The 25,397-nt window shown below is 52.0% G+C and overlaps 5 protein-coding genes across 5 annotated transcripts; 2 read left to right on the forward strand and 3 right to left on the reverse strand.

Moving 5' to 3' along the window:
• Window positions 1-416: 416 nt before the first annotated feature.
• Triagg1_1169 (uncharacterized protein) lies at window positions 417-2,008 on the forward strand (the record flags this gene model as incomplete). Its single annotated transcript, XM_062895209.1, has 2 exons — window positions 417-1,434; window positions 1,503-2,008. 2 exons carry the CDS (start codon window positions 417-419, stop codon window positions 2,006-2,008), a joined length of 1,524 nt encoding a protein of 507 aa, XP_062759508.1.
• Window positions 2,009-7,695: 5,687 nt separating this feature from the next.
• Triagg1_1170 (uncharacterized protein) lies at window positions 7,696-10,756 on the reverse strand (the record flags this gene model as incomplete). Its single annotated transcript, XM_062895211.1, has 3 exons — window positions 7,696-8,061; window positions 8,130-9,138; window positions 9,327-10,756. 3 exons carry the CDS (start codon window positions 10,754-10,756, stop codon window positions 7,696-7,698), a joined length of 2,805 nt encoding a protein of 934 aa, XP_062759509.1.
• A 5,826-nt stretch (window positions 10,757-16,582) lies between these two features.
• Triagg1_1171 (uncharacterized protein) lies at window positions 16,583-19,285 on the reverse strand (the record flags this gene model as incomplete). The annotated part of the gene is made up of 4 exons (XM_062895212.1): window positions 16,583-18,073; window positions 18,169-18,570; window positions 18,644-19,020; window positions 19,141-19,285. 4 exons carry the CDS (start codon window positions 19,283-19,285, stop codon window positions 16,583-16,585), a joined length of 2,415 nt encoding a protein of 804 aa, XP_062759510.1.
• Window positions 19,286-19,833: 548 nt separating this feature from the next.
• Window positions 19,834-20,984, reverse strand: Triagg1_1172 (uncharacterized protein; the record flags this gene model as incomplete). The annotated part of the gene is made up of 2 exons (XM_062895213.1): window positions 19,834-20,807; window positions 20,882-20,984. The coding sequence occupies 2 exons, from the start codon at window positions 20,982-20,984 to the stop codon at window positions 19,834-19,836; spliced, it is 1,077 nt and encodes a 358-aa protein (XP_062759511.1).
• Window positions 20,985-22,663: 1,679 nt separating this feature from the next.
• Window positions 22,664-23,499, forward strand: Triagg1_1173 (uncharacterized protein; the record flags this gene model as incomplete). Its single annotated transcript, XM_062895214.1, has 2 exons — window positions 22,664-22,808; window positions 22,883-23,499. The coding sequence occupies 2 exons, from the start codon at window positions 22,664-22,666 to the stop codon at window positions 23,497-23,499; spliced, it is 762 nt and encodes a 253-aa protein (XP_062759512.1).
• Window positions 23,500-25,397: the final 1,898 nt, after the last annotated feature.

Raw genomic sequence — 25,397 nt, forward strand, 5'->3', positions numbered from 1 at the left:
CTCCCTGTACCCAGTACTGTCTGTTGACACCAAGACTACCCTCAATGAGGGTGGCTAGCTTATCCTCAAGCGTCATCCGTCCAGCCCCAGTTGACAGCCATTGTTGTTGTTGTTGTTGTTGTTGTTGTTGTTGAGCTGGGCCGTCACCTCCAGCCTACGCCTCGACTTGTTATAACAGACGTTATATCCACCACGTACGCCTCCACAACCTCCCATCCTGTCCTTCTCTCCTCCTCTCCTGTTTTCTTCCTTGCCCAACTTCCCCCATCCCCAGTCATCGTACTCTCATTTTATGACTTTGATTGTTACAAGTATTGTTTGTTTCTTGCATGCCCCGCAGCCTGGTTCTTTTTTGCACCATCCTCTGATGCCTACTTAAACACATGCATACACTCCTGTAACTCGCGGCATATGTGATGATGCTCACCATCAAGCAGCAATCGACGACATACGGCTACAAGTCCGTCCATGATTTGCCAACTCCGCCTTCCACCTCCCGGCCCTCTCCTCCCTTGAACTATCAAGACCCATCCTTCAAACCGTACCTCGTCTCTCAGAACAGCCCAGTGCAGCCCATGTCTTCTCATCGTGGCCTGCCTCCTCCGGCGGCCATGACTCTACCTCCACAGCAGCCTCCTTCCGTTGGCCCTCCGCCGTCACACCACGCTCAACCACCACCTCCTCTACCGCTATCACAGCACTCTCACCAGGCACAACAACCATGGCCCTCGCCTTCGGCTGGCCTGCCTCCGCCGCCACAGCAATGGCAAGGAGCTGAGGAGTCTATGCGGACTTGGCTCCAGGCCAAGACAGAGGAAGAGAAGACGAGGCAAGAAGAGGAGAGGACCAGGCAAGAGACTTTACGTCTGGAGCAGAGAAAAATCGAAATGGATATTTTGCGAGCCTCTCTTGGCGGCGGCATCCCACCTCCCTTGGTTCCTCTAGTCTTTGCTGGCATGGGAAGCGGGGGCACCCTTCCCCAGGCCGCTCTTGAATGGGCACAACAGTTCATGGCTCCAGCCCAAGGCCATCATCCCCAGCTGCTTCCGCCCCAGCGGCCGCATTCACCACCAGACCATTCGAGGGAGCCCGTAGGCCACGGAATGGTGTACGCCACTTCTCCAGCACAGGCGACTTCAGCTCAAGGCCCCGGCGGGTATGGGCCGTATCCAGGATCGCCAACGAGGCCAAGAGGCCAGACTGTCTCCGGCGCAATGGGCCGACCAATTGGAATGGCATCCAACATGGTGGGCGTCGCCAACCCTCCCCAGCCCCCGCAAGGACCTCCTCCTGTGATGCCGCCGTACCAAGGGCACGCGCATACGCAGTCGCAGTCATCCCAGCATGACACGAGCCCGTCGATCTATTTCCATCATTGGCAGCCCCCGGCGACGCAGAGCGGCAGCAGCTCGAACCGGCCCGGAACACCGTCTGGTTCGTCAAAATCCAAGAGAAAGCGAGACTCCCTTTAAGCTAACTTGGGGTTTGTGCGGCTGAAACAGGGGAGGCTCAGAAGAAGCGAAAGACGACTGGAGGGGCTTCTCAGCAGGTAACTAGAGCTCCGAGCGAAGACCGATTTCGATCCCCGCCGCCATTCACGCAGCTCGGCTCGTCGAATCCAGCGTCGCCCAGTCGAAAATCGCATAAGCGCCAACGGAGCGATGTGTCGTGGTATAGGCCTCCTGGCCAGATGTACGGTGAGGATCCTGACCGGCCTCGAGCGAGAACGCCAACACAAGCCCCGTCCTGGGGTCCCTCGCAACGTGAGAGGGAGGATTCGAGGAGTGCAAAGCAGTCGGTATCCTCGCTGCTATCCCGCGAGCCTGATGACTCGGGTGCACTGTCACGACAGAATGCGCAGCCCCCGCGGCTCGAGGCGCCGCCGCCGATACCACGAGCCAGGGGACCGGGAGAGCAAAGAGCTGGGGTAGATACGCCGCTATCTGCAGGAGAAGCCGATCCAAGGTCCCGAATGGCAGGGGGTGGGATGCACGAGAGAGAAGCCTGATTGGGTTTCTGGAGATGACTGCCAATGGGATGCTGCGGGTGACGGGCTCATTTGGCATCACTCAAGAACTGTGAGAGCATGACGACAGTGTCGCCAACTCGGGAGGCCTCTGTTTTTTCACAGTCTTACCACACTTGTCTTCGTTCTCACCCCCCTTTTTCCCACCTGTTGTTCTCACATTCATTTATTCACTCTGGTTCTCATTGTCATTTTCTTTTTCATTTTCACTTCATTTTCCCCCTACACTTTGTTCAAACAACTTCTTCATTTCATGATCATGGCCGACGGGTTTGGCTTTGATCGCCGCCCCCTTTTGTATATTTGTTTTGGTATACGTCATGCACCATCCGCGCAAATTTCCTTTCATCCTTCGAGGCTACCATAGGGGCAGGAAAGACCAGACTGGTCATTACATTTCACAGACTAGAATGGCGGTCGGATAGCATAGTTTGTTTGAGGGGAGGGGACCTGCACATATCGGCGTTTTTTCGTTTTACTGGGAAGGGAGGGGATTTTGAGCTGTTTCGCATTGCACATGGACAAAAAGTGTATTGATAGGATGGGATTGGACGGGGGATGCCAGAAACGCATCCATGGAGAGGAAAGGAGAAGAAGAAGAAGAAGAAGGAATCAAAAGCATTACCAAATGGCCCCCCCAGGTGCAAAAGTTGTCAAAGTACCTTTGATACATGTATACAAGTAGCATACAGATGAAGCATTACCCGAGTACCTTATTCCCGCCCAGTACCTTAGCTGTGTACTCGTACTCATACAGTACCAACCAGTACAGCCCGACTCGTTTGCCTGATGCCTATCGAAGCAACTAGCTGAGGGCAACCGAAATAAAAGTGCTATTGGGCTCGCCGTGGTCGGGGCTTAGGACTGATATCCGAGCGCAAACGGCCGCGAACGGTTGCACAGGGGGGCGCCTTTGGGTTGCCAATCACGGCATGTAGATGAAACAGACGACCCATGGGGATGGTGCAGGTCAGGAGCCGGCCTAAAAAAAGCCACGCAAGACGGGCAAGGGTTCGGGCCCGAGCAAGAGGGCACTCGAGCGATCGGTCATATGATATCGCGCGGTGCCGCGTAAGGCGCATCCGGATTCCGAGGCAGGGCTGATGTGGTGGTAGTCTTGACGGGTAGGATTTTGGATGGGATGGATGTTTGGTGTGTGGCGGTAAAGGCTGGCGGTCGTAGGTATAGCAAGTAGTTTAGTATTACTAACCAGGGGGGAGGGACACTTATGCAGGAGGCAGCATCATCTAAAGTTACTTGAACTGTACGTGAGAATGAATGAGTGTGAGATGCGGTTTTGGCAATCAGACGTGGTGCTACAGTCACAGTACATGTATGTATGTACCTTGTAGGAAGGTAACCAAACATGAACCAAATGCCATTAGCCCCGGCCGGGTCAGTTACGGTAGTCGGAGAGGAGCAACGTTTCGGATGATGCAGGTCCTGGAATGATTACATGTGCTCTGGCAGTTTGCATCGGCAGGGGGTTTCTTCTTCTTTGGGAGTACACGTATACAGCAGATGGTACAAGTACCTAGTAGTACTCATAAAGGCATATGAAGCACAGAGTCATGGATACTGGTTCTCGGTATTATTACCAGGTACAGGTAGGTAAGTACCTACGTGTCAGTGTCAGTGCATTGCGAGGGGGGTTTTCTGTTCTTTTTTTCTGATTCTCATTTTTTTCCCCTTACACGGTTTGCCTGAATCGGGCGGACGGACCGCTGTCTTTTCCTCGTCTGGGCAAATCCGGCTGCCGTTGTTGTTGCAAAGTTGCCTAGGCTGGCTGGCACGCTGGAGCGAGTACCGAGGCAACGTACCTGGCAGTAGCGGCCGATGGGATGGGATTTAGTAGGATAGAATCGGAGAATTGGTGGAGCAAAAAGGTTTCATGTACAGCACCAAGTTTGCGAGAGAGTTTGTGCGTCTGTGTGTGTGTTTGCCAATTCCCCTTTACGGCACGGGTTACGGGCTGCGGGTGCTTGGGACGGAAGAGGAAAGTTGCGGGATGGTGAAGAGCCCGTTACGGAGTGCGACTGGGATATGCTGCGGGCGTACGAAGCTGGGATTTTGATGCTACTTACGGAGTACTACAGTAGGAGGTAGTACTGGGCAAGCTGGGTAAGGTAGGGTGGTACTAGGTAGTACCTGGTAAAGGTAGGTAGGGGGGTAAATGATTATCCAGTATTGGAAGTAGCATGGAATACCGGTAACCTGCAACATGTAGGTATCCTTATTGGTATTGATTGTACCTCTTTAGCATCTCGGCAGCAAGTTTGGGTGCTGTACTCGTGCATACAGTATGCGGACCATTCTCTCCGCCTGTGCCTAACACGGAGTTGGCAGTATTTACGCATGGCCCAAAGGAGAAGAGACGACGGGAAACGGGAAGAAGAGCAAATAATTGTCGCTTGTTTCAGACTTATTGGGTGCATATACACATGTACGCAAGGCATGTGCGTGTACAGTACGAGTAGGCCCGGGTATCGCTCGAGGAAATATTATGGGGAACCGGAGCATCGCCGAGAAAGAAAGTCGAAGGGAGTAATCAAGGTCGGGCGGCTAGCACCAGCTTGGCAATACTAGCAGCTGTCTTGGAGAGGCTTCGGGGCTTGCTGTGGGATGAATGGATGGGAATCTGCCAAGGTTTTCTTCTTCTTCTTCTTCTTCTTCTTCTTCTTCTTCTTCTACTGCCTGGTGAATTCCTGAAACGTTATAGCACGCCTTGGCCATCCAAAAAGGGGGAGTGTGTGTGAGGCTTTGCTTCTGCTATAAACGACCACCGGTACTTGTACTGGTATATACCTACTTTGTTCTGAGAAGAAATAAGCATTGCGTTGATCTAATCTCCGGCTTTTTTCCCCAATGGCGTGCCGAGAGGTGAAGAGGGTGTGAATAGCACATCCGAAACTAACAAAAAGACATCATTGAGGGCTTTTATGGAACAATCTAGCTCCTACGGGGTATCAAGATGACAATCTTGGATCATGGACGACCCCCAAAAAAAAAACAATGCCCGCATACGCGTAGTTTCTTCAACAAGACAGGACAGGACAGGGGTTTCTCTGCTTCGTTGTCCCGTTTCCGAATGGGATTTTTTTTTGGGGGGGGGGGACTCGAGCTAGCCTACCTTAGTACCCAGTGATAACGAAGCATATTCCTCTTTCTGCTGTCAAAAAGAGAGGAAAAGAAGAAAGAAAAGCCCACTTGCAGAGTTGACAAAGATTCTCGGAACGATGGATTGTCCCGCGCGCCAAGAACCACGTCCCAGGGCCCCGGCAGAAGAAACAGAAATTGTGACTCGTCACTTTACCAAGATGAAGATGAAGAAAAGGGCACACGCTCGTCAAACAAACTCAAAAGGAAATTAGAGGTGAGACACACTTGAAGAATTATAGTGTGCGCGTGTGTGCTCTTAACGCCAGGTACCCGTGTAGTACAGTAATCACCACCAAATGCCTTTCCCACCACCAATCAAGAAAAAACAAGCAAGTACAAGTACACGGACCTACCGCTTTCTCACATGCATCTCCGAACAGACGCCCGAGTACCGCTACTTATTTTTTTTTTTTTTTTTTAGCAAGAAGCCGTCTTCGGTGCGATACCCGATTCGTAAACCCACCCGACCCGTTGACTTGAAATCTTTTCTTCTTTTCTTTGTTTGCTCTCGCTTCCCGGACATTCAAACCCAATCCGGGGAACCGGCAACAGGGGGAGAAAAAAACCTCCAGCTCCGTTTTTTCTATTCAGCACCGTTTCTCAATACGGAAGTACGGCGACCCGTTTCAGTGCTTCGCTCCGTACGGCACTTTCGAAAGTACCTTTACCTTTACCTTGTTGTATATACCTATAGTACCTACTAGGTAGTAGTTGTACTCCTCTTCACATGCCTCTTTGCTTCCCGTCATCTGGTCCCCCTTGTAGTATTCTTTTCTTTTCTTTTCTTTTTTGCGACAGGTGATGAGTGGATATAGAAAAAAGGAAAAAGCTTCGTCCTTTAGCCTGGCTAACCGTAGCGAGCAACTTGGCATGGTAGCATTCGGTCTGCCTAACGGGAAAAGCACAGCCATCTCGAAAGCGGAAAGTCGTAACCCCCATCTGCCGAAGCGGCTCCCATCAGGGGTCCTAGAAAAGGTTCCAAGTGGAAGGGTCTCATGGGGTTCCCGGTACGATGTTATGACCAAGCATGTGAAAGAGAAAAAGAACCATAAGACCAAAAAGAAAAGAAAAAAAGAAAAAAAAGGTCAATGCATCGTCTGCCCGTCTCACTATCCCACACAGCACATAAAAAAAACACAAAAAACACCAAAAAAAAAAACACGAAGAAGAATAAAAAAAAAAAAAGAAAAATAATGATTAGACACCCAACCCCCCCCCCCCCTCCCCTCCCCTTCCGTCAAAAGCTTACACTTCTCACATCACATCAGCTTCCAGAACCTTTTTTGAACATCCTCCTATCCACCCCTGGCCTCCTCGGGATTTCGCAATCTGACTCGGTTGTAACACTTCACTCTCGGCAAATCCCACTTCTCCTCACCCCCTAGCACACGAAAGCTCAACTAAAAAAAAAGGAAAAATTGCCGTCGTATCCAGAATAACTCACACTCCATTTCGTATTTATACGAGTATATGTATATACATTAGGGTATATATATATATATATACATATACATATACGCTCTTAGCCTTGAATAACAAACATCTGCTCTGTCCTCCGCACCTACACAAACACACATGTGAAAACAAGTTATAATCCCTCCCAAGTGGCAAGAAACCTAAACCGACTTATCGCCGATGCCGCGGGCGGACTGTAAGAAACAAGTACAAAGCCATGGGCAAGGATCTGTGACAGAGGAGCCCCCGAGCGAGACAAATCTCACGTGTGATATATGAAGCATATTCCATATCCAGGAACCCAGTTCCGGGAACCTAACTCGGGTGCCTTGCTGCCCAAAACACCACGGCCAAGTGCTTACGGGGGTGTAAATGTAAAAAAAAAAAAGGATCAACGCTCGTACTGTAAAAGGCCTGGCTGAACAAATCTCCGCCTGTATTAATAGTACTAGTAATGCTTTTTTGTTCCCCCCTTCCATCAAGCAACCATCTAGTTACAAACATCTGCCGGTGCCGTCCACCCCCAGGACGCCAACTCCGGCCAATCTGACAAAATACATCGCCAACCATCTCCAACCACCCACTGCTCAAAACAACAAAACGCCTCCGTGACGGAAGGGTATCCATAAGTCAGGGCGTACCGTACGCCCGCTCCGCGCCACCCTGTCCCAGATCCTGGTATATGAAGCAAGCAAGCAGACAGACACACAAAGACAAAGTAAAAAGAGATCAATATAGAGAGGGAGGGGCCGAAGCAAGATTAAATCAGCACGCATCAAACAAAGACAAAGGAGAGACCATATATGAAGAGGTGTCAAATAGACCATCTGTTCATTAATAGAGGGTATCAGTAGCTGAACAAGTAAAAGGAGGGGGTATCGGGTGGTACGGAGATGAAGAGGACAAGAGAAGGGTAGAGCCCCGGGAAGCTGAATGCTCCCGTTCCCCTGCGCCAATTTCAAAAGAAAACAAAGGGAAAACAGAATTTAATACAGTAGAATAAGAGGCAAGAATCAGCCCGTCGGAGTGAGTGAGAGTCGGGAGAGGCAAGCGTGCTACGTCTTCTTCTTGCCTTGGTGTGACTTCCATTCGGCTTTGGTCACCTTCATCAGGAGATCCTCATCCTTGATGGGAATCCATGACGTCAAGGCCTTCATGGCGTTTTCGAAGTCGGAGTCCAGGAGCACCTCGCGGAGGGCCTGGATCAAGGCGGCGCTCGTGGCGTGCAAAATATCGAGCCCTGTTGCCGGGCTTGCTTCGCCGTCCTCAACATGCGTGGCGATATTCGCCTCGGCTGCGCTATCCCCCAGTAGGAGAAAGACATCCCATACTCGCAGCTGGGCTGGAAATGGAATGGAGAGGTTGAAGAGGGTAAGGTACCAACGCGTACCATATGCCGTTATGTCTACGCTGAGCTCGGTCTACAACACAAGAGGGATGAGAATGTTAGATTAATACAAGTATTTAGATTGTCGTCGTCAAGACTCACCAGCCTGTTGGCCACGTCTTTATTCAGCCAAGTTTCATCAAACTCGTGCAGCGCCTTCATCAGACCCTCGAAGCCGGGGCGATAGAGGCGATCGAGCCCTCGCAGCTGCCACATGCGCACCAGCATGACGAAGCACTTTTCTTCGTCAAAATAGCAGAGCAGCGTTGCTGCCAATGACGCCATGCCTTGGACATAGCCCGTTTCTGGATAAAAGATGGACAGGCAGTGCAGCACGCGGAACAAAAGCCGCTGGCCGCCGCGGTACCTTTTGCGAAACATAATGTGTCGGCTAATGGTCCGGGGCACGTCGAGGTCGATCTGCACATCGTCCGGCGAGCTTTGCTCCAGCAGCCGGTGGAATGACGCAACAATCTCCTCTTCAATGGCGTGGACTCCGTGTTCCGTAGCCGAGTTGGCAAGAAAGGACCACCACGCGGCCGCACGCCAGCGATCGGGAATGCCTTTCCACGTTCGCTCAATGAGCTTAGGGTTCTTTCTGTCAAACTCAAACTCCATGCCTTCGCCCTGGCCGCCCCTTCGGACGACCTTGGCCATCTTGCGCCACTTCTCCGACCTCTCCCACTCCTTGCGCTTTAGTGTTTCCGATATCCTCTCTATATGGGCTTCCTCTGCGGCATCTTGGAGGCTTGTCGGAAGCGTCAGCATGTCGCCAGCCTCGTCCAGCCATCGCCGATCTCGGTTATGGGGTAGCAGATTGCTAGCCTGTCGAATGACGGATCGCGAAGATCGTTTCGAGGCGGTAGATAGTTCCGAGGCTTGGGTGTTGAGCGACCTGGCGGACATCTTCCTGCTCGGGCCCAAGGGAGATAGGCCAGCCAAGTCCCTCTTCTGCAGCATGTTCCTTCGCCTAGGCGAGTACTGGGCAGACTTCATTTCCGTGGGCGTGCCGAGCCGTGATCGCGGGGCGGTGATGAATCCATATCGATCGACGCTGGCGCCGTCAACGTCTTCCCAGTCCTCTAGGCCGCCAGCGAGCTCCGTGTCTCGCCTATAGTCAAGGTGAACCGAAGAGCTCGTAGACCTGACGGATCTCGGGGTCCCCCAAACTGGGATGGGAGGCGGCAGTATTATGCTACAAGTTCGAATGGCGCACAGCGTTAGCAACAAGATGCACAGAAGACGAGCAAGCAGACAACCCGACACGCGGCGCCAGGAAATCGTCAAGGGAATCCATACGAGTCATTCCCATCTTCCTCTGCTGGGAGCTCTGGGGTAGGCTCCAAGGGTTCGCAGTACGAGCGCCTTGCGCCATCCTCCCAATTGATGGCATCGCCGACTCCATAGAGCGATCTCACCTTTTGGGACTCCTTGTCGACGTCGGATGCTAGCAGGCGGATGTCGGGTGGCGGCTGAGCGCGGGGCACGAGGTTGGGGTTGGAGGCACTGGCGGCCAAGGACTCGATGCGGTCGACGCTGGTGCTGCTGGATCGTGCATGGCTGTGGGTGGGTGTTGAAGGAGCAGAGACATCGCCTCTGCCCAAGTCGCTGGTCCCGTCGAGGCCCAGCGCTCCAGCGCGTCGGCCGCCGAACATGATGCTGCCGCGGTTGGAGAAGGACAACGTGGCCATAAAATCATCCTCGAGCAGGCTGTGCGTTGGGATGCTGATGCCCAGAGGCGCAAAGCGGTCGTTGACGTCGCCCGGAGAAGCAGTGTCGCGAGATAGTGTCTGTATCTGCAGTAGCGGAAGAGGCGACTGTTCTGCAGTCGACCGTTGTGGCTGCTTATGAGTGGAGGCTTGCTGCGAGCCCCGCATCAGGGGCTGCATTGGCGCGTTTGCGGCAGCAGATCCCTCGTCAATTGCCAGGGCTTGCAGGGCTAATTTCCCCTTTGCCGACGCAGAGGAGCAGACGCTAAGGCGCTTGAGAATGCTTTGCCTCTTTGGCGACACTGGCGACACTGGCGACAACGGCGAGCGAGGTGGTGAGGGAGGTTGAGGTTGAGGTTGACCACGGCTCGGAGCGGCGGCGGCGGTATTGGGTTTTTCGAAGCAGGGAAATGACGCAGACGCGGCTGGTTGATGAAACTTTGTCTCACTTGTCGAACACTGCCAACCAGCCGCCACTGGACCGACAGCTGTTCCGTGCTGTGCTTGTGCTTGTGCTTGTGGGACACGATGTCGTGGTACCTCGTCGACCTTGGTTGGCTTGTCACCGACAGAGTCTTGGGCCTCTGCCGGCTGCTTGGGCTCCTGCTTGGGCTCTTCTTCCTCGCAGTCCTCTTCGTAAATGGTAGTGGCTGAGGTGGGCGTCGGTGCGAGCCCCGAGTCTCTCTTCCAACCCTCGTGGGCGAGCTTTGCCTGACGTACCGGCGTCCTCAACGCCGGATGCTGCTCAGTTGGGGGCGTAATGGGCAATAGAGAGAGCCGCGGTGGTGAAACAACCACCAGGCTTGGCGAGTACAGAGACACCGAGTACAGAGAGGGAGAGGGAGACGATGCTGACGATCGTATCGACAGCGTATGAATGGTGTTGCGAGATGTGTTTCTGGGAGGCAACGGGATGGGAGGCTCTGCCTGGACCGTCTTTTCGTAACGGAGGCCTATGATGTTGTCGGCAGAACGTCGCGATCTGGAGCCAGCTGCTGGTCGGATGGATGTGATGGCCATGGCTCTATCTGGGGCAGTTGGAGGAGCTGATCGGCCGCAATGACCTTGAACTTGAACTTGAGCTTGTGGGCGAGATGGATATGAATTGTTGTTGCTGATGCTGATGGCGGAGGTGCTAATGATGGCGAGAGTGCTGATGCTGGTGTTTTCGGTGCTATGCGAGCGGAAGCTCCGAGCCAAGCGTCGGAGCAATTTGGTGAAGCGTGAGGCAGCCAGCTTGAAAGATTGAGATGGTTGGGGCGGTTGGTATTTTAAAACTGCCTCTTGATGCCGAGTGTGCGGTGAGAAGCGAAGGTGAGGCTGGCAAGTGACACTTTGCTGTGGTCTTTCCCTCGGAATGTATATCGAGGCTTGCCGAGGCGATAAGATGTGAAGCGAGAGGAAGCGAGAATATCGCAGAGCAGACGAGGGTGGGTAATGATAGCGAGAGAAGTGGGAGGGACGAGAGAAGAGAGAAGAAGAGAAGCGATGGAAAAGGAATGGAAGAAAAAGGCGGCAAGATGAGAGAGAATGAGGGTTGACGTGGCAATCGTTCAAGTCATAAGTCGTAACTGCTGTAAACGAGAGGAACGGGCAGTCCGCAGCCCTAGCGGTGCACTATCACGGCGGGTAGGCGGGACACAGATGCAGATGCAGGTTGATGGATGTTTTCAAGACCCGACAAGTCGGTGTAAGAGCAACTCTCGGTTTCCTGCTGACTCTCAGCCCCTGGCACTGACAACAAAGCAAAACGACACAGCATTTGCGGGGGGAAATGATGGAGAGAACGGATTATATACCTATGGAGGAGAAGCAAGTAATTTAACGCCGTGAAGATCCGGGGAAGGCGTAGCGAATGCCCTTCTCTCTGTCTGGAGAAGAGCGCCGGGCCAAGGCGTCCCTTGCATCCAAGTCATGTACCAAGGCAAAAGCAAAGTAGAGCTGAGACATGCGTCTTGGACAGAGGGCGAATCAAAACGAGAGTGACTGAGAGCTGAAAAACTAAGAGGCGGGATAGGAAAAGAAACGAGACTGGGAAAAAAAAAGAAAGAGATAAAAGAGAGAGAGAGGGAGGGAGGATGTCGTTTGTTTCTATACCAATAGGCATTGCGCGTGTATGATCCAATGCTCATGCAGGGCAGAGGCCAGCGCAGTCAATATGGAGGTGGTTTGTCGGGGATGACGGGTGCGACTATTCTTTGATGATTGATATCACTGGTGCACTCGTAATACATTGATGTACCAAAGACTCTTTGAATTTGCACTACGGAATTCAACTGCAAGCCTCCACATCGCCCGCACATGCATACGAGTACATTGACGCCAAGTTTTGGACTCAACTTGCATGTGCCCGACAGGGATTGAGATTGAGATTGAGTTGAAATCAATGGCAACACAAGACGCCGTTTGAGTGGGAAATAGTCGAGTCGAGGTGCCGAGCTCAACTCAATCCCAGAACCCAATCGGGGACCCGCGATACAGCAGAGATCAAATACAGCTGGACGCACTAAGACGCTGGCTAGTGGCGGGACAGGGATCACCGATGCTTGACTTACAGGGCCTTTTCCAGCGGCATCCAGGCGGTCACGGCTTTCGGGCACCCGCTAGCAAGGCCAGGCCAGGGCAGACTCCAGCCTGCTGGGAACCGGCATCTTCCATCTTCCAGGTTGATTAGCGTCGAGCGGTTTGTTGCCTTTGGGCTCCATCGACTTCCGATCAAGGTCTTTTGGGCCTCGACGGATGTACCTTTCCATCATTATGCCTCATCTCCCTTGGTCCAAGTTGGTATGGCATGGCTGTCAGGCACTCGGAAAGCCCACCGCCTCCGCCTCCTTCGGCTACCTGCTGCGTCCGTTTCAAGTCGTTTGGCGAGAGTGCGGTCCAAGCAAACGAGCAAATGAGACCCGACGTCAAACGGGGGGAGGACAGGCGGGCATGTCAAATTGACAGACAGGGAGCACAAATATCAGTAGGTACGTGTATTACGAGTACTAAATCATGGTTAAACAGGTACCTACTATACCTGGGGGAAAAAGAAGAAGAAATTGACTGGAGAGATGGATGGAATTGAGAGCATCAACTGCCGCGGATTGGTGCTCGGGCTGTAATACTCATTGGTCATCCAGACCCAGCTCGTATATGCACCCTTGCGTCCGAAGCAAACGAATGAATGCATATGCAAACTAAATTGTATTCTTCACACCGGGAAAGCGAAAAAGAAAAAACGCCACTCCTGCTCACCCAAGCAGAAAACAAGAAGAAAGAAGAAGAAGAAAACAAGCCCCCGGTGCTAAACGAATAAAGGTTTCACTCCTACTGGTCCGCGGATGCAGGAACCGGCAGGACTATCACAAACCTGCATTTTGCGCACCGCCGCGCATCACATCGCAGGAATCAAATGAAGCCTCCCCATTCCATTGCTCAGCTCTGCATGCGCGGTGGGACACGTATCAGCCAGCCGGCTGCTAAATTTTAATTTTTTTCCCCCCTTATTCCTTGTTTTTTTACCCCTCAGCTGTATTACTTTTCGTTTTCATTCGCCAACCATCGTGACAAGCGACGAGCGAGAGGAGACGCCGCCTCCTGCAAGGGGCGTCACTTCTCACAAACGCCCTCCATCTCAACAGATGCAAGGTACCCGATGCCACCGAATGGACCCGATCCTACCTACTCTACTCCGTACCTTAGTAGGTATTCACGTCAACGCTGTACTGTACAGGGACACACGCTCTCGCCCTTTCCCGCCTCTTCTCCTGGGTGCATACTCGTACACACGTTGGGCACTTACACACACAAGGACGCACACACACAAGGACGCACACACACTGCAGATGCCATTGCCCAGCCCTTTCGGCTCAGACTCCCATCCGTCCGCACCCCTTCTGCCGATTCGGTTGGCCTCCTCTCTCTCTCTCTCATCCAAATTTTCTTCTCTCCCCCCCCCCCCCCCCCAAAAGCTCGGCACCGTGCAGTGCAAACGCCGACGCATCAACGCAATAGTCGCCCAAAGTCTGCCCACCAAATAAAACCTCATGCAAGGGAGAGAGAGGGGGGGATGGAAGGGACGGGACTCAGCTCGGCAATCTTTCTGCCGCCTCCCCCCCTCCTTTTCGCTCAATTGAATTTCTGCGTCTCGTTTTTTCCCCTCTCTCTCTCTTTCTTGACGTTTTGGGGGGACCAAGTTTCCGGTGAGGCTTCTTCGCCAAGCTGAACCTTGTTCTCCAGTTGCTGCGAACATGCTCTCCATTTTCTCCGCTTGAATTCGGCGGTACTACGCCCGGGTTACCCGTCCATTGACGGATTTTGTGGCCCTTTTTCGCTTTCTTTCTCTCCTTTTTCAAAGTGTAATCTGTGACCGTAGGAATAATTCAGGTCGGGTAGCTCTGGCCATTGATTGCTGCCTGCTTGTGGCCTGTCATCTGCCAAGTAGACGATAGTGCTACCTTGGCGCAACACCATGGGCTCCCGACTGCGAAAATACATCCCTCGTGCAAGGATTCCTAGCTATTCACGTGTCAATAGCTGTAAGAAACTCCTACGAGATCACACGTATGTGGACATCCTTGATGGCCTCGCATGCAAGCCGCCTCGTTACCAATCAACTACCTCAACGTAGGCCAACTCGCCGAAAGAGAAAGAGAGAGAAAAAAAAGCAAGCATCCGTCGCATCTCCAACAGTACTAGCTCTCCCTCGCATATCTAGCATCTACCCGGAGGGCTCTCACCACGCACAAAGCCCATCATCAATGCTTTGACTGGGTAATGGTGCCAGCAAAGAAAAGCCCTCTTTCTCCAGGGTATCCCGGCAGCAACACGCATCACAAATCAGCCCATTTACTCCCCCAATCGATCGTTCCCCCCCAACACCGCAAGGGAGCACAGTGAGAAGAAAAAGCAAAAGCAAACTAAAATAGATTAATTGACCACCCTCTTCTTCATCCTTCCGGGTTCAACGTGGCCATTTTTTCTTTTCTTTTTTTCTTTTTTTAAAATTCACATCCATGGCACAATCCCGCCAGCGCATTCCGCTAGTGGGGCCCAAGACGCCGACCCGACTAAGCTGGGGCCTGCTCCACCTCCCCCGGCCACGGACCCTCTCCGAGCCGATCGAGCCTTTTTTTCTTCTCTCCTGGCGCTCTCTCTACCTATGCTCTATTCTTTCTTCTTTGCCCTGTCAGATTGGTCTAGCCAAATACAGAGTTGACCGATGCAAGGCTTCTGCCTCTTCATTGTTACCATACTTCTTTAAGCATAGACTATGTGCCTTGTGCAGGTCAAATGGCATAGAGACCGTGGCCTAGTTCGGACAGGCTTAGAATCATTGGAGATACTAGCATGGACAAAGGTACTGTGTTGATATACTGCTGCTATTGGATGCTGGTCTAAGAGAGAATGCATTGCCACACATGTCCCCTTTTTTTCTAAGAACATGGAGAATTATGGTCGTAAAACAGCTTCAATGCCAACCGGCGAACATCAATAAATCAAAGGGCAGTGGAATGCTTTTAAACCTACATGGCAAACAAAACTACTCTCGTACGATCGACGGATGCGGACGGGACCTGCGTCGATACAGCACTCATCAAAGGATTGGTATAGTAGATCGGAGAGAAACCTTAAAAGAAGGGTGACTAGCGAAATGTTCCTGTCATCTAGGTTCATAATAGGAACATTTTCAGCAAACCGAAGGGCCGTCTACTTTGCCCGTTCATATCACCGATGGGGACAGGCCGAGAACTAGGTAGCATGCAACTCTTTTTACCCAATCCGCATATCCGCTACACATCTGCCGGGACAATACCTCCCAGCCTATATACTCACAAGTTTGAGCTTCTTATTGGTGGAGTGAGTTCCACGCCTTATGTTGGTAATATCAATCCAAACGTCTTTCAAGCTGTGCCCTCAGTTAGAATTTATCGGGAAAAAAATAAAAAGAAAGATGCCACTCGTTTCAGTTAGACCTATACCAGGTGCAGAAAATTATAGATGAATTAAAATCGTACAGTAAAGTATGTACTCCCAAATATGCAGTAGAAATCCCCAACAAGCTTCCAATTGTCTGTCATAATATGAACTTTAACCGCCCAATTACAACGTACATACATATGCAGCCTCGGACCTTGCCCTCTTTACAGACAAGAGTCATTCTCAATACTGCCAGTAGATCCAAAGCATGCGTTATCCATCAGCGTTTTCCCCTCGTAGCCCCCAAAGTCGTCTCCTTACTGCATGTCATGCTGTCGCTCTTTATGCGTCCCCTCCTTTTTTGCTTTGCTTTTGTTTTCCAAAGAATGTTAGAGACAGTTGTCCGCTGCGTCATCTTGCAAGGTTTCCGCGTCTTCACCTCCATCCACATGCTCTCTGATGGGTTGACCTTTGCTAGCCTATGAGCAACAGAAAGAGAAAGAGAAAGAGAAAGAGAAAGAGAAAGAGAAAGAGAAAGAGAAAGAGAAAGAGAAAGAGAAAGAGAAAGAGAAAGAGAAAAGAAAAGAAAATGAATTAGAAATGGAAAATGAAATGGATAAAGGAAAAAAGAATAAAGAAACAAGAAAAGAAAAATTGGGCCACCTCTTTCCCCCATCACTTCACATACCTGCACCTCAAAATGCGTCGGTAAACAAATTGCGGCACCCGCTCAGTAGGAATTCGTCATGTACTCGTTCAACGTGCAATAAACCGTAGATGTTGCTCTCTATATATTGTCCCCTCCCCCGTCCACCTTGGCCTTTTTGAAAATCAACGCTCACCGACGGTTTTGTGTGTTGTGATGCTGCCAACCACAATGATTCTCCCCTTTTCAAAGAAACACCATCACTGTTCCCCCAACCAGCACATCGGTTTGACTCTTCACACCTCTTCATTTTCCCAGTCCTTCTCCTGGAACATGGGTGGGTTCCGCGATCCATTCACTTCCAACTTTTCCAGAAACTCTGGTGGGACGGTCGGGATGTATTTGCGTTCCCTCTCTCTGTTGACACCTCCAAAACCTGCTCCGTATGATACCAACATGTCCGTGACTGATGGTAGTGCAAAAGGCAGCATGTAAGATGGATTCAGTAACAAGCTCTTGGGGGTGCTGTCCTCGTCATCCGAGTCTGCGCCACCAGGCGTCCTTATTTGAACGCTTTTGGGAGTTGACTGTCCATTTCCGTTGAAATTGCCCGTTACTGGCGTAGTCGGGACACTTTCCGACGCCTGGTTGCTCTTCTTGAGTGCTCCCTCCTTTTGGATTGCGAGAAGATACTTCATAGCACTGGCAGGTAGTCCTTTTTCGCCAACTTCGGCGCGGTAATGCGTGGCTGAATGGATCAATTGCTGAGGTGTCATTCTCTTCAGTTGCTGGAGAGTGTCGACCAAGGCTTCCAGGTCATCAGCATTCAGCGATGAAAAGCACTGCAGCCATTGCAAAAGTTGGATGACGGGCGCGAGGTGACGCTTGGCCGCATCCATTGTGGTTTCGCCGGTTGAGTTCATCTCGCCGCCTTCGTAGTGCTCCGCCTGTCTGTTGTTTGTTCGCGCCCAGTCCTCCACCATTGACACGTTCATGCGGATCTGCATTGCCTTTGTTCTGGCTAGATACTTACGGTTCGATATGACTCTGTTGAACAGCTCGCATCCAAGCCAGTAGAGGAGTTGAGAGATGATTTGTGATGTGATGACCGAGTGGATGTCGTACAAGTCCAACACGAAGAGCGTCGACGACAGTAGTGACGTGACGTTTCTAGGAGCGGGCTTCGCCCTCTGTTTTGGAGACGGCGGGCGGAAACGCTTCTCGAGAGGCTGCTCCTTAACTGTAGACTTCCTCTTGAAGATCTTCCATTCGTTTTGGAATGCAATGTCCTCGAATCCCGGGATCGTCTCATGTTCCAGCATGGCAGGGTCGAGAACTTTATCCAGTCGTCTCTCGGCATCTCGCACGATTAGCACAAATATCTCATTGATGAGCTCTGCAAGCTGAGCTTGGAATGTGGTTGTCGCCTCGACCAAGCCGGCATCTTTCTTGAGATAATGCAGCAGGAGCGTCGCGTTTGAAATCCAAAAAGCCAGGATGGTCATGTCCCACTGGGATTTTTCAACGACGGCGTTGATGCGAGCCATTGCAGATACGAGCAGTCTTCTCAGTAAATCCGGGCTAGCATGGTAGTGTGCATATCTCGCGCTGAGGAAAATCATATTGGCTGGAACTGGTTTCTGCGATGGCGACCGCTGGGGGCTCATCTTGGTGACCACAATATCCAGTATCCGATCCAACTCGTGCTCTTGGAAGACAAACATTTGGTCGTGGAGACAGCGGCTCCAATCGAACTCTGCTTGTTCTTCTTCAAAGTCATCCATTGGCTAGTGGAAGGGCGTGGAGAGTTAGCCAACAATACCAAACTAATATGAGAGGTGGAGAAACGAAATAAAAAGGGAGAGAGGCTATTCAGACATACCTCTGGCTGATCGTCCATACCAACGTTGCCCAAATCAACTTCTAGATCGCGGGCACTCTCCATCATCAGCCGTCTCCGCATTTCGTTTTCCGCCATTTCCTCCTCGAAGCGGTCCTGAGAGAAGCCGGGGTTATAGAAATCGCCCATGATACCTGCACTACCAATAGAATAACCATTGTCATGTAGGTAGAATGACATGTCGCTATCTGGGGGCACAAAGTCGAAAGCCGTCCGGCCGGAAGATGTCTTTTGCTCTGAAGATGCCCCTTTGTCCAGCAACAATTTCGATATGCCCTTGTGGCGGTTCGTCATTGCCCACATAAAAGGTGTCCATTGGTTGCGGTCTTGCTGATTCACATTGGCGCCCGCCTCAATGAGAGCCTCGACGACCTTCTCGTGACCCTAGAGATTGAGTTAGCCAGCCGTCACAAGCATCGATAATTTCTTCTTTTGGTATTGTGAGAGAGAGACGAACAAAGCAGCTGGCATAGATCAATGCCGGGGTTCCATCGTCGTCGGGAAGATTGACGTCCACAAAGGGCTTCGCATCTCCCTCGAGTAGCTTCTTGACCTTGTCGGTGTCGCCGTTGCTGGCCGCCATGGTCAAGGCCCTTTGCAGTATGTCCTTTTTCTCCGACTCCGTCATCTTGTCGTTTGTTATGATTGCATCTTCATCTTCGAGCGCCGCCTCGTTGCGATGCGCAGCCTGGGCCGCCAGCATCTCCATGAGTCTGGCGTCGCTATCCTTTGGGCCGCTACCGACGAAGTCGTCCTGGTTCGAATCGTTCAGGGACAGATCCCCAAAGTTGAGCGGCTTTGCGAGCACTGGCGAGGTGAGAAACTGAGACTGGCCTGTCCAAGAGTTAGCGAGCTCAATTCGATGCCAGCTATGCTACAGCTGTTGGCCATAAAGGGGGGGGGGTTTCTTTGTTCTGTTCGCCACACAGCCCAAAGCAACGCAACGCAACGCACCTTGCCAGCCGTCGTACATCTCCGTCTCCGGCATTGTGAATTCTCCCGCTGCGTGTCTTCGATCGTCCAGCGACGTGGGAAGATCAGCCGGAATGGTTCGCCGCTTCTCGCCGCCATTGTCGCTGCCAGAATCCCCAGGATCCATGGTGGGAGGAGGGGCAGGGCCAGAGTGCCTGGCTCATGGGATGCCGCAGCCGGTGGTCGATGCACGGGCGAGCTCGAGCTCGAATTCGGAATTGCGATCGGATCAGAAGCCTCTGTTTGTCTGCTCGAGCAAAGGCGCGTTTCGGCCGACGTCTGGAGTCGCGAGGGAGGTGGCCTTGACAAGAGAGCGGTCTACTATCCTACCCACTTTCAACGGTTGTTAGCTATAGGTCTAGGTTCGTCATCGGATACGATATCGACCGGGTGGTCCGTGCACAATCTCCTTTGTCAACTCGGTGCACCTTGTTGCACGATTAATTCCCCGTTGAAGAAAAAATAAGGTGCTCACGGACGGCTTCACCAAGCGGGCTGGAGAAACGATTTGGTTATTTATGCTTTTTAAAATGTCCAGCCTTGTACTTTTATTTTTCTCTTCTGAAAGCTTTTCCCCCTTCTTTTTTAGTGGCGAAACCACATGTTCTACCGCATCAACGTACTGGTGCTAAAATACATGGAAATCTCGTTAATGCCCAAGAGCAATTTCCCGCTCTACGCCACACGTTTACCAAAGGCCCGGAATCGCTTGACTCCTCCATCAGGTATCATGGTAAGCTTCACGTGCGTAAGGGGTATATCTCCAACCGCAGACACAAATTTGTGCTCTTGATCAGGCCCCGTCTTGCTGGGTGATACGGCCTCAACCCATCCCTCAGACGTCGCTTCGGGCTGGCCCTCTCCTTGCCATGACAGACCGTGGACAGCAACCTTTTGCGGGAAATTTCCTCTGAAGTGCGCCGTGTCCACGACAAACTCCTGGATATACCCCGGGGCACCCAGTTTGACAATCGTCCAGTCGACGTGGTCCTTGCCTCGCGAACGCTTCGTCTCCCAACCATCGCCCATGTCCTTTCCGCGGCCCGGCAGCAACAGGTTGTCCTTGGAGCCAAAGTGTTGATCGCTGCACGAGATGGCAATGCCGCCGTTTTGCGCCGCTGCAAGATCGAAAACGGTGTCCTTATCCTCGGGGAATACAGGCACTGCGTGTCCAAACAGACGGAATCTGGCAATGCCTCCATCCGGGTACATGTTGAGTCTCACGTGGGTGTATTGCTTGCTGGTGGGCGCGTCAAGCTTCCAGCCGTGTCTTTGAGATGGCCCGCACTCTCGAATGCCGAGGATGGTTTCCCAGTTGCCTCGGCCACCCTTCCATGAGACGACCTCTTCGTCGTTGTCACTGAAGCATCCCTCGACAGAGATGGCGGGAGCATTGTTGCCATTGAAAAAGGCAGTGTCTATTTCGACGCCCTTGACGGTACCAGAAGCGACACCGAGGCGGATCACAACCCAGTCGAATTCTTCAGAGTTGTGGCGTCTAGTCTCCCAGCCGTCGTACCAAGCTCCAGTATAGACCATCTTGCCCGGTTGGCTGATGGGGGCCGTTGGGGTTAAGAGGTTATTGGCCTCAGCAAACCATTCATCCGAGAATCCGAGAACCTTGCCACCCAATCCCGCCGAGACAAGATCTGGTGCATTGAAACTCGTGTCAGTAAATACATGCCCATGCCCGTACATGAGTAAATGGGAAAGATGAACTTACCGATGCATGCTGGGCGAAATATCTCGTCAATTTCCCCAGGGCCCCACTGTGTTGCCTTGACGGCATCGAGCTTATACTCGACCTCATCAGCAAACGAAGACATTGTGCAAGAAATCTGAGAGTAGACAGTCTGATATGCCGCTAGAGAGTAAATTCGCTCGGGAGACGAGAGTTTAGAGAAGCGGGATACGATTGATGTTGTTTTCTGTTGGAAGTCGCGTGCCCGACCGCCTGATAAGCAAAGCTGCGGCCCCCTCCTGTAGATACCTAATCGGCCACCTCCGAAGCCGGCCGGCGCTGAGACCCGGCGTCAACCGGCCAAATAAGCGGGGAAGCGCATCGATCCTTCAAGGGGGTATTAGATGGCTTATTTAACGTCTATGGCTGTCTAACCTCAGTAGGTCCTTGCCATCATAAATTGGTGGTTGCTGTCCTCTTATTGGAATGAGGCCAAAGAAGCTGGCTGAATGGGGTTTATGCTTGGCATTGTCTTTACGAAAAGTAGGCGAGTATCCCCTCTAGCAGATTACGGTAGGCGATAGCCACCCTAGATCAATGTTGAAATGATAGGTCAACAATACCATTCTATCACGTGGTGTATATCATCATAGGTACGGAGGGTGCCCTACGAGTACACGTATGAAGCCAGTCGTGGAGCTCGACCCCCTAGCCGCTACCTTTATTTTCCAGGCTTCCGGCAGCGTCAATCGGAGGATTGACTATTGGCTACCAATATCGTGGACCAGATTATCTAGCCCGGCAGCCTTCCAAGATGCACATACAACCGATTGTCTCCTTCTGGGCTTACACATGGGGGCCTGTAACCCGTCCGTTCGTTCTCGAATGGGACAAGGCAAATGTAGGGTAAAGATGAAGAAACCGGTCCCCAGCAATGTCCGAAGCCAGCCGGTACACTCGTTGCGGAGAAGAGGTGGCTGGACCTGCGCCTTCGAGTCCGGCAGAAGCCGACCAGCGAAGCAGTCCGAGAAGTTCATCTTCCAAGGCCATGCTGTAATGCATTCTAATACGGGATGTGTCACAACTGCATTTCAGTACCTATGTTGCAGCAATTTGCAATTGAAGTCCAACAAATGCTCCGTATTCGCTGACGGTGGAGGTACGCTCATGAGATGAAGGCATAGACGGGTTATTGCGCCGATAACACGCAGTGACACGGCATACTTGTCGTCTTTACTTGCACACTGCACATGGAGTTACACTTTTGCTTCCACCACCTCGTATCCAGGCCTCAGTGCCACCCAATTGACGTGCTGCCAAGGTACAATTAGGTATGTTTATTCGCTATCCCAGCGCCTGCTTCAGGGCTTCCCCGCGCTACGGCCCCCATATTTGGCCACCGTCGTGCTTGTGGTTTGCTAATCCGCGGTGCTGATTGGTCCAACTTCCCGATTGCTGCTATCCATCGTGTTCCCCACCGCGGCATCCTAAGCCGAATCGGTGCTCAAGCCTGGTCGCGCCTCCATGACGTGCTGCAATCGGAATCTACATCAATCACTCGTCACTGATCCGAACCGTCTTCATCTTCTCTTGGTTTTTCTCCTCTTCATCCATCGATGCCCTGTGATCAGCCGGCATAGCTCAAAGAAGTCAAGGGCAAAAGAATACCAATCAGAACTTCAGACAGCTCAGTTGCTGGATCATTACGGGACTTTGCTTTCCGAAGCTTTGCAGCAGAACTGCGTCGGAGCTCTGCACGCTAGCCTATCAAAACGTCCCATCCTTCAACATCAATTATTTGTTTTACATTGTCAGATCAACGCCATGGCGAGCGCTACGGGATTACCAGAACGATTCCCCAACGGCTCCGAGGAGGGGCTGGCAGGCCGCGAGACGGAGCCGCTTCTTGGCCGCCCTGGAGATGTTGCGCAAGAAGAGGGCAAACCAACCCTCAATAACCTGGCCCTAGGTATGTGTACCTCTTCGAGATTGCACCACCACCCATCGATCGGACGTAGGCTTCCCTAACACGAAGCAAACAAGGCACTGGAATCATCGCGCAGATAGGCATCTGGCTCCTCGTCGTGCTCCTCTGGGCTAGCGTCTTCACCAAGCCTCTCATCCTCTTCTCGGGACACCCTCTTGCCCAATCCTTCGCCGTGCTGGTGTTGGTACAGTCAGTTCTGTTCCTCCAGCCCACCCATACAAGCGACCAGAAGCGCCTCGGGCAGCGTGTCCACGGCTTGCTGAACCTGGTGGCATTCCTCTCCCTCGTCGCTGGCGTCACCATCATTGAGTACAACAAGGAGAAGAGTCACAACGCGCATTTTCACTCGGCGCACGGCTACCTCGGCGTCATTACTTCCATAGTGCTCCTGCTGCAATACCTTGTCGGCTTCACCATGTGGGCTACGCCGGGGTTGTACGGAGGTGAGGACAACGCGAAGGCTATCTGGAAGTACCACCGATACAGCGGATACTTTGTTTTGCTGCTTCTATTGGCTACCATCAACAGTGCTACTCAAACCGACTATAACAAGAACGTGTTGAAGGTGAAGCTCTGGGCTACCCTAAGTTTGTCGGCTCTTGTTGTTATTGGGATTTTCCCCCGAATTCAAAAGCAGAAGCTGGGCTTCAGCCGGCCAAGTGTGTCGCTTTGAGTTGGTTGAGAAAGTCTCATCTGTAGTCTAGCCAGCCTGTTTGAAAAGTGCTTTGCTTGTCATCACCTGCTCATTGCAATGTAATTGAGCTTCTCATCTCTCATTTAGTTGTACCTACACAATACATTTGATGTAAATTGGCCAAGGTTCGTTTCTTGATTAAAGTACTGATCCACCTCCAGGTACATGTATATAAACCGTGTGCACAGAATACGAGGCACCACAGTTTTCGATGAGGAAGATAGCACGGCTCAGCCTTGCAATGGGAGCGCATTTCTCGTCGAGAACCGCAGCAGCTTATTTTTGGCCATGCTAAGCTTTACAATCTCGAAGCACGAGGATCCGCCGACCCTTGGGCTCTAGTACGAAGAAGAGCAATTTCAACGGTGGAGTCTCTGGCAGGGAATCGACAAGGAAGCCTCAACTGAGCCGAACTGCAGTGTTAATATCACCAGACTCCCGAAGGTGACGACGGGTGGATAGTCCTCGTTTAGGCCCAGGTAGGACTTTTTCCACCCCCCTCCCCCCGGGTATGCATCTATTGCCTTCGGGGAAAAAAAAGAAGGGAAATAAATAAGAAAATGCTCGAAGCTTTTCGGCTTGAAGGCTGGGAAGGGGTCCCGAAGTGGATCGCAGAGTGCGTTGTCGTGGAAAACTAGACCTGTTCCTGACCCGTGGTGATCTTAGCAGATCGCCATTTCTGTGGAATTCGGGTACGATTCATTGTTGATCTCGGATATGCGGAGACGGCGTAGTCAGTCAGTGGTTGACAGCTTTTGAAGAGTGCGGATTTGCACATGTCAAGTAGGTGTAGCGACAGTCAACATAGGCGATTCTGAGTAGCAACAACTAGCATGCGCCTAGGCAGGGCTTAGGTCCGTTGGTCTTTAGATTAGAACCAAACGTACAAGTGCCCGTTGTCTTCAGTGCGTGCCTTGTTCACATGTTACAGATTCAATACCTCTATCAAGGCACTTTGTTGGTACCTTTGGCCCTCTCTTTTGTAAGCATCTCCCACAAGTTGATATCAAAAGCTGCCGCCAATAGCTATGACTACAGGCATAATGTCAGTTTGCCTCGAGAAATCGTCCATTCGCAGCGCCGTGCATTTTGCATTAGCCATTAGCAGGCTCAGAGCGACACGTGTCTCCGTCGTGTCCACTTCCCCAATACGGATTCGGCCAGGATCTCCAATGGTACGCCACCGACGCAATAGCGGGCCGCAAATTCAGTCTCGACGTCACCCACCCGTTGGGACCAAGGCGCCTTCCCGGTTTGTCGCCCGTACGGGTACAGTAGGGAAGGTACCTGTAGGGGGAGTTTCGATCGGTCGCTGCTGATGACAAAGACGGGACGCCTTTGGACCACGACCGTTTGAATGTTGCTGGAAATAGAAAGCTGTCGATTGTGGCGTCAAGTTTCCAAGGCTCTCTCCAGTTCCCGAATACCAAATGCTAAATGTTTCTTTCTTTCTTTTTTTTTTAACGGCCCTGCTCGTCTCCCCATCATCTCCTGCAGCAACATGTCACACCGTCCGAAACCCAACATGCTAAGGGTGAAGATGGGAAAAACCCGCCAGCGAGTGCGGCTGAAACCTCCCCCTTTGCTACCGCGACGAGTTGCTTTAGTAGCGGGTTACTACGTCATTGCACTCCTGGACGCTGTGCTCGTTCTACCTCAGAATGCCGCATCGTGACAAAGAGCCCGGGTAGCGGCATTGTGGCTTTCGCGATATCGGTCGTCCGCGTGTCTCAGTTGTAGCTTGGGGCCGGCTCTCTTTCATTTCTTGCGGTAGGTATGTTGGTGGTGGCGGCGTGATGCGGTGAAGAACAGACGGGAAAAGCCCCCAAGGGCCCGGCAAAGAGCATATCCAAGCCGCGAGCAAGCGATTCCGCTGG

This window comes from Trichoderma aggressivum (genome assembly GCF_033847375.1).
Source record: "Trichoderma aggressivum f. europaeum strain CBS 100526 chromosome Unknown scaffold_003, whole genome shotgun sequence".
NCBI classification, from domain to species: Eukaryota; Fungi; Ascomycota; class Sordariomycetes; order Hypocreales; family Hypocreaceae; genus Trichoderma; species Trichoderma aggressivum.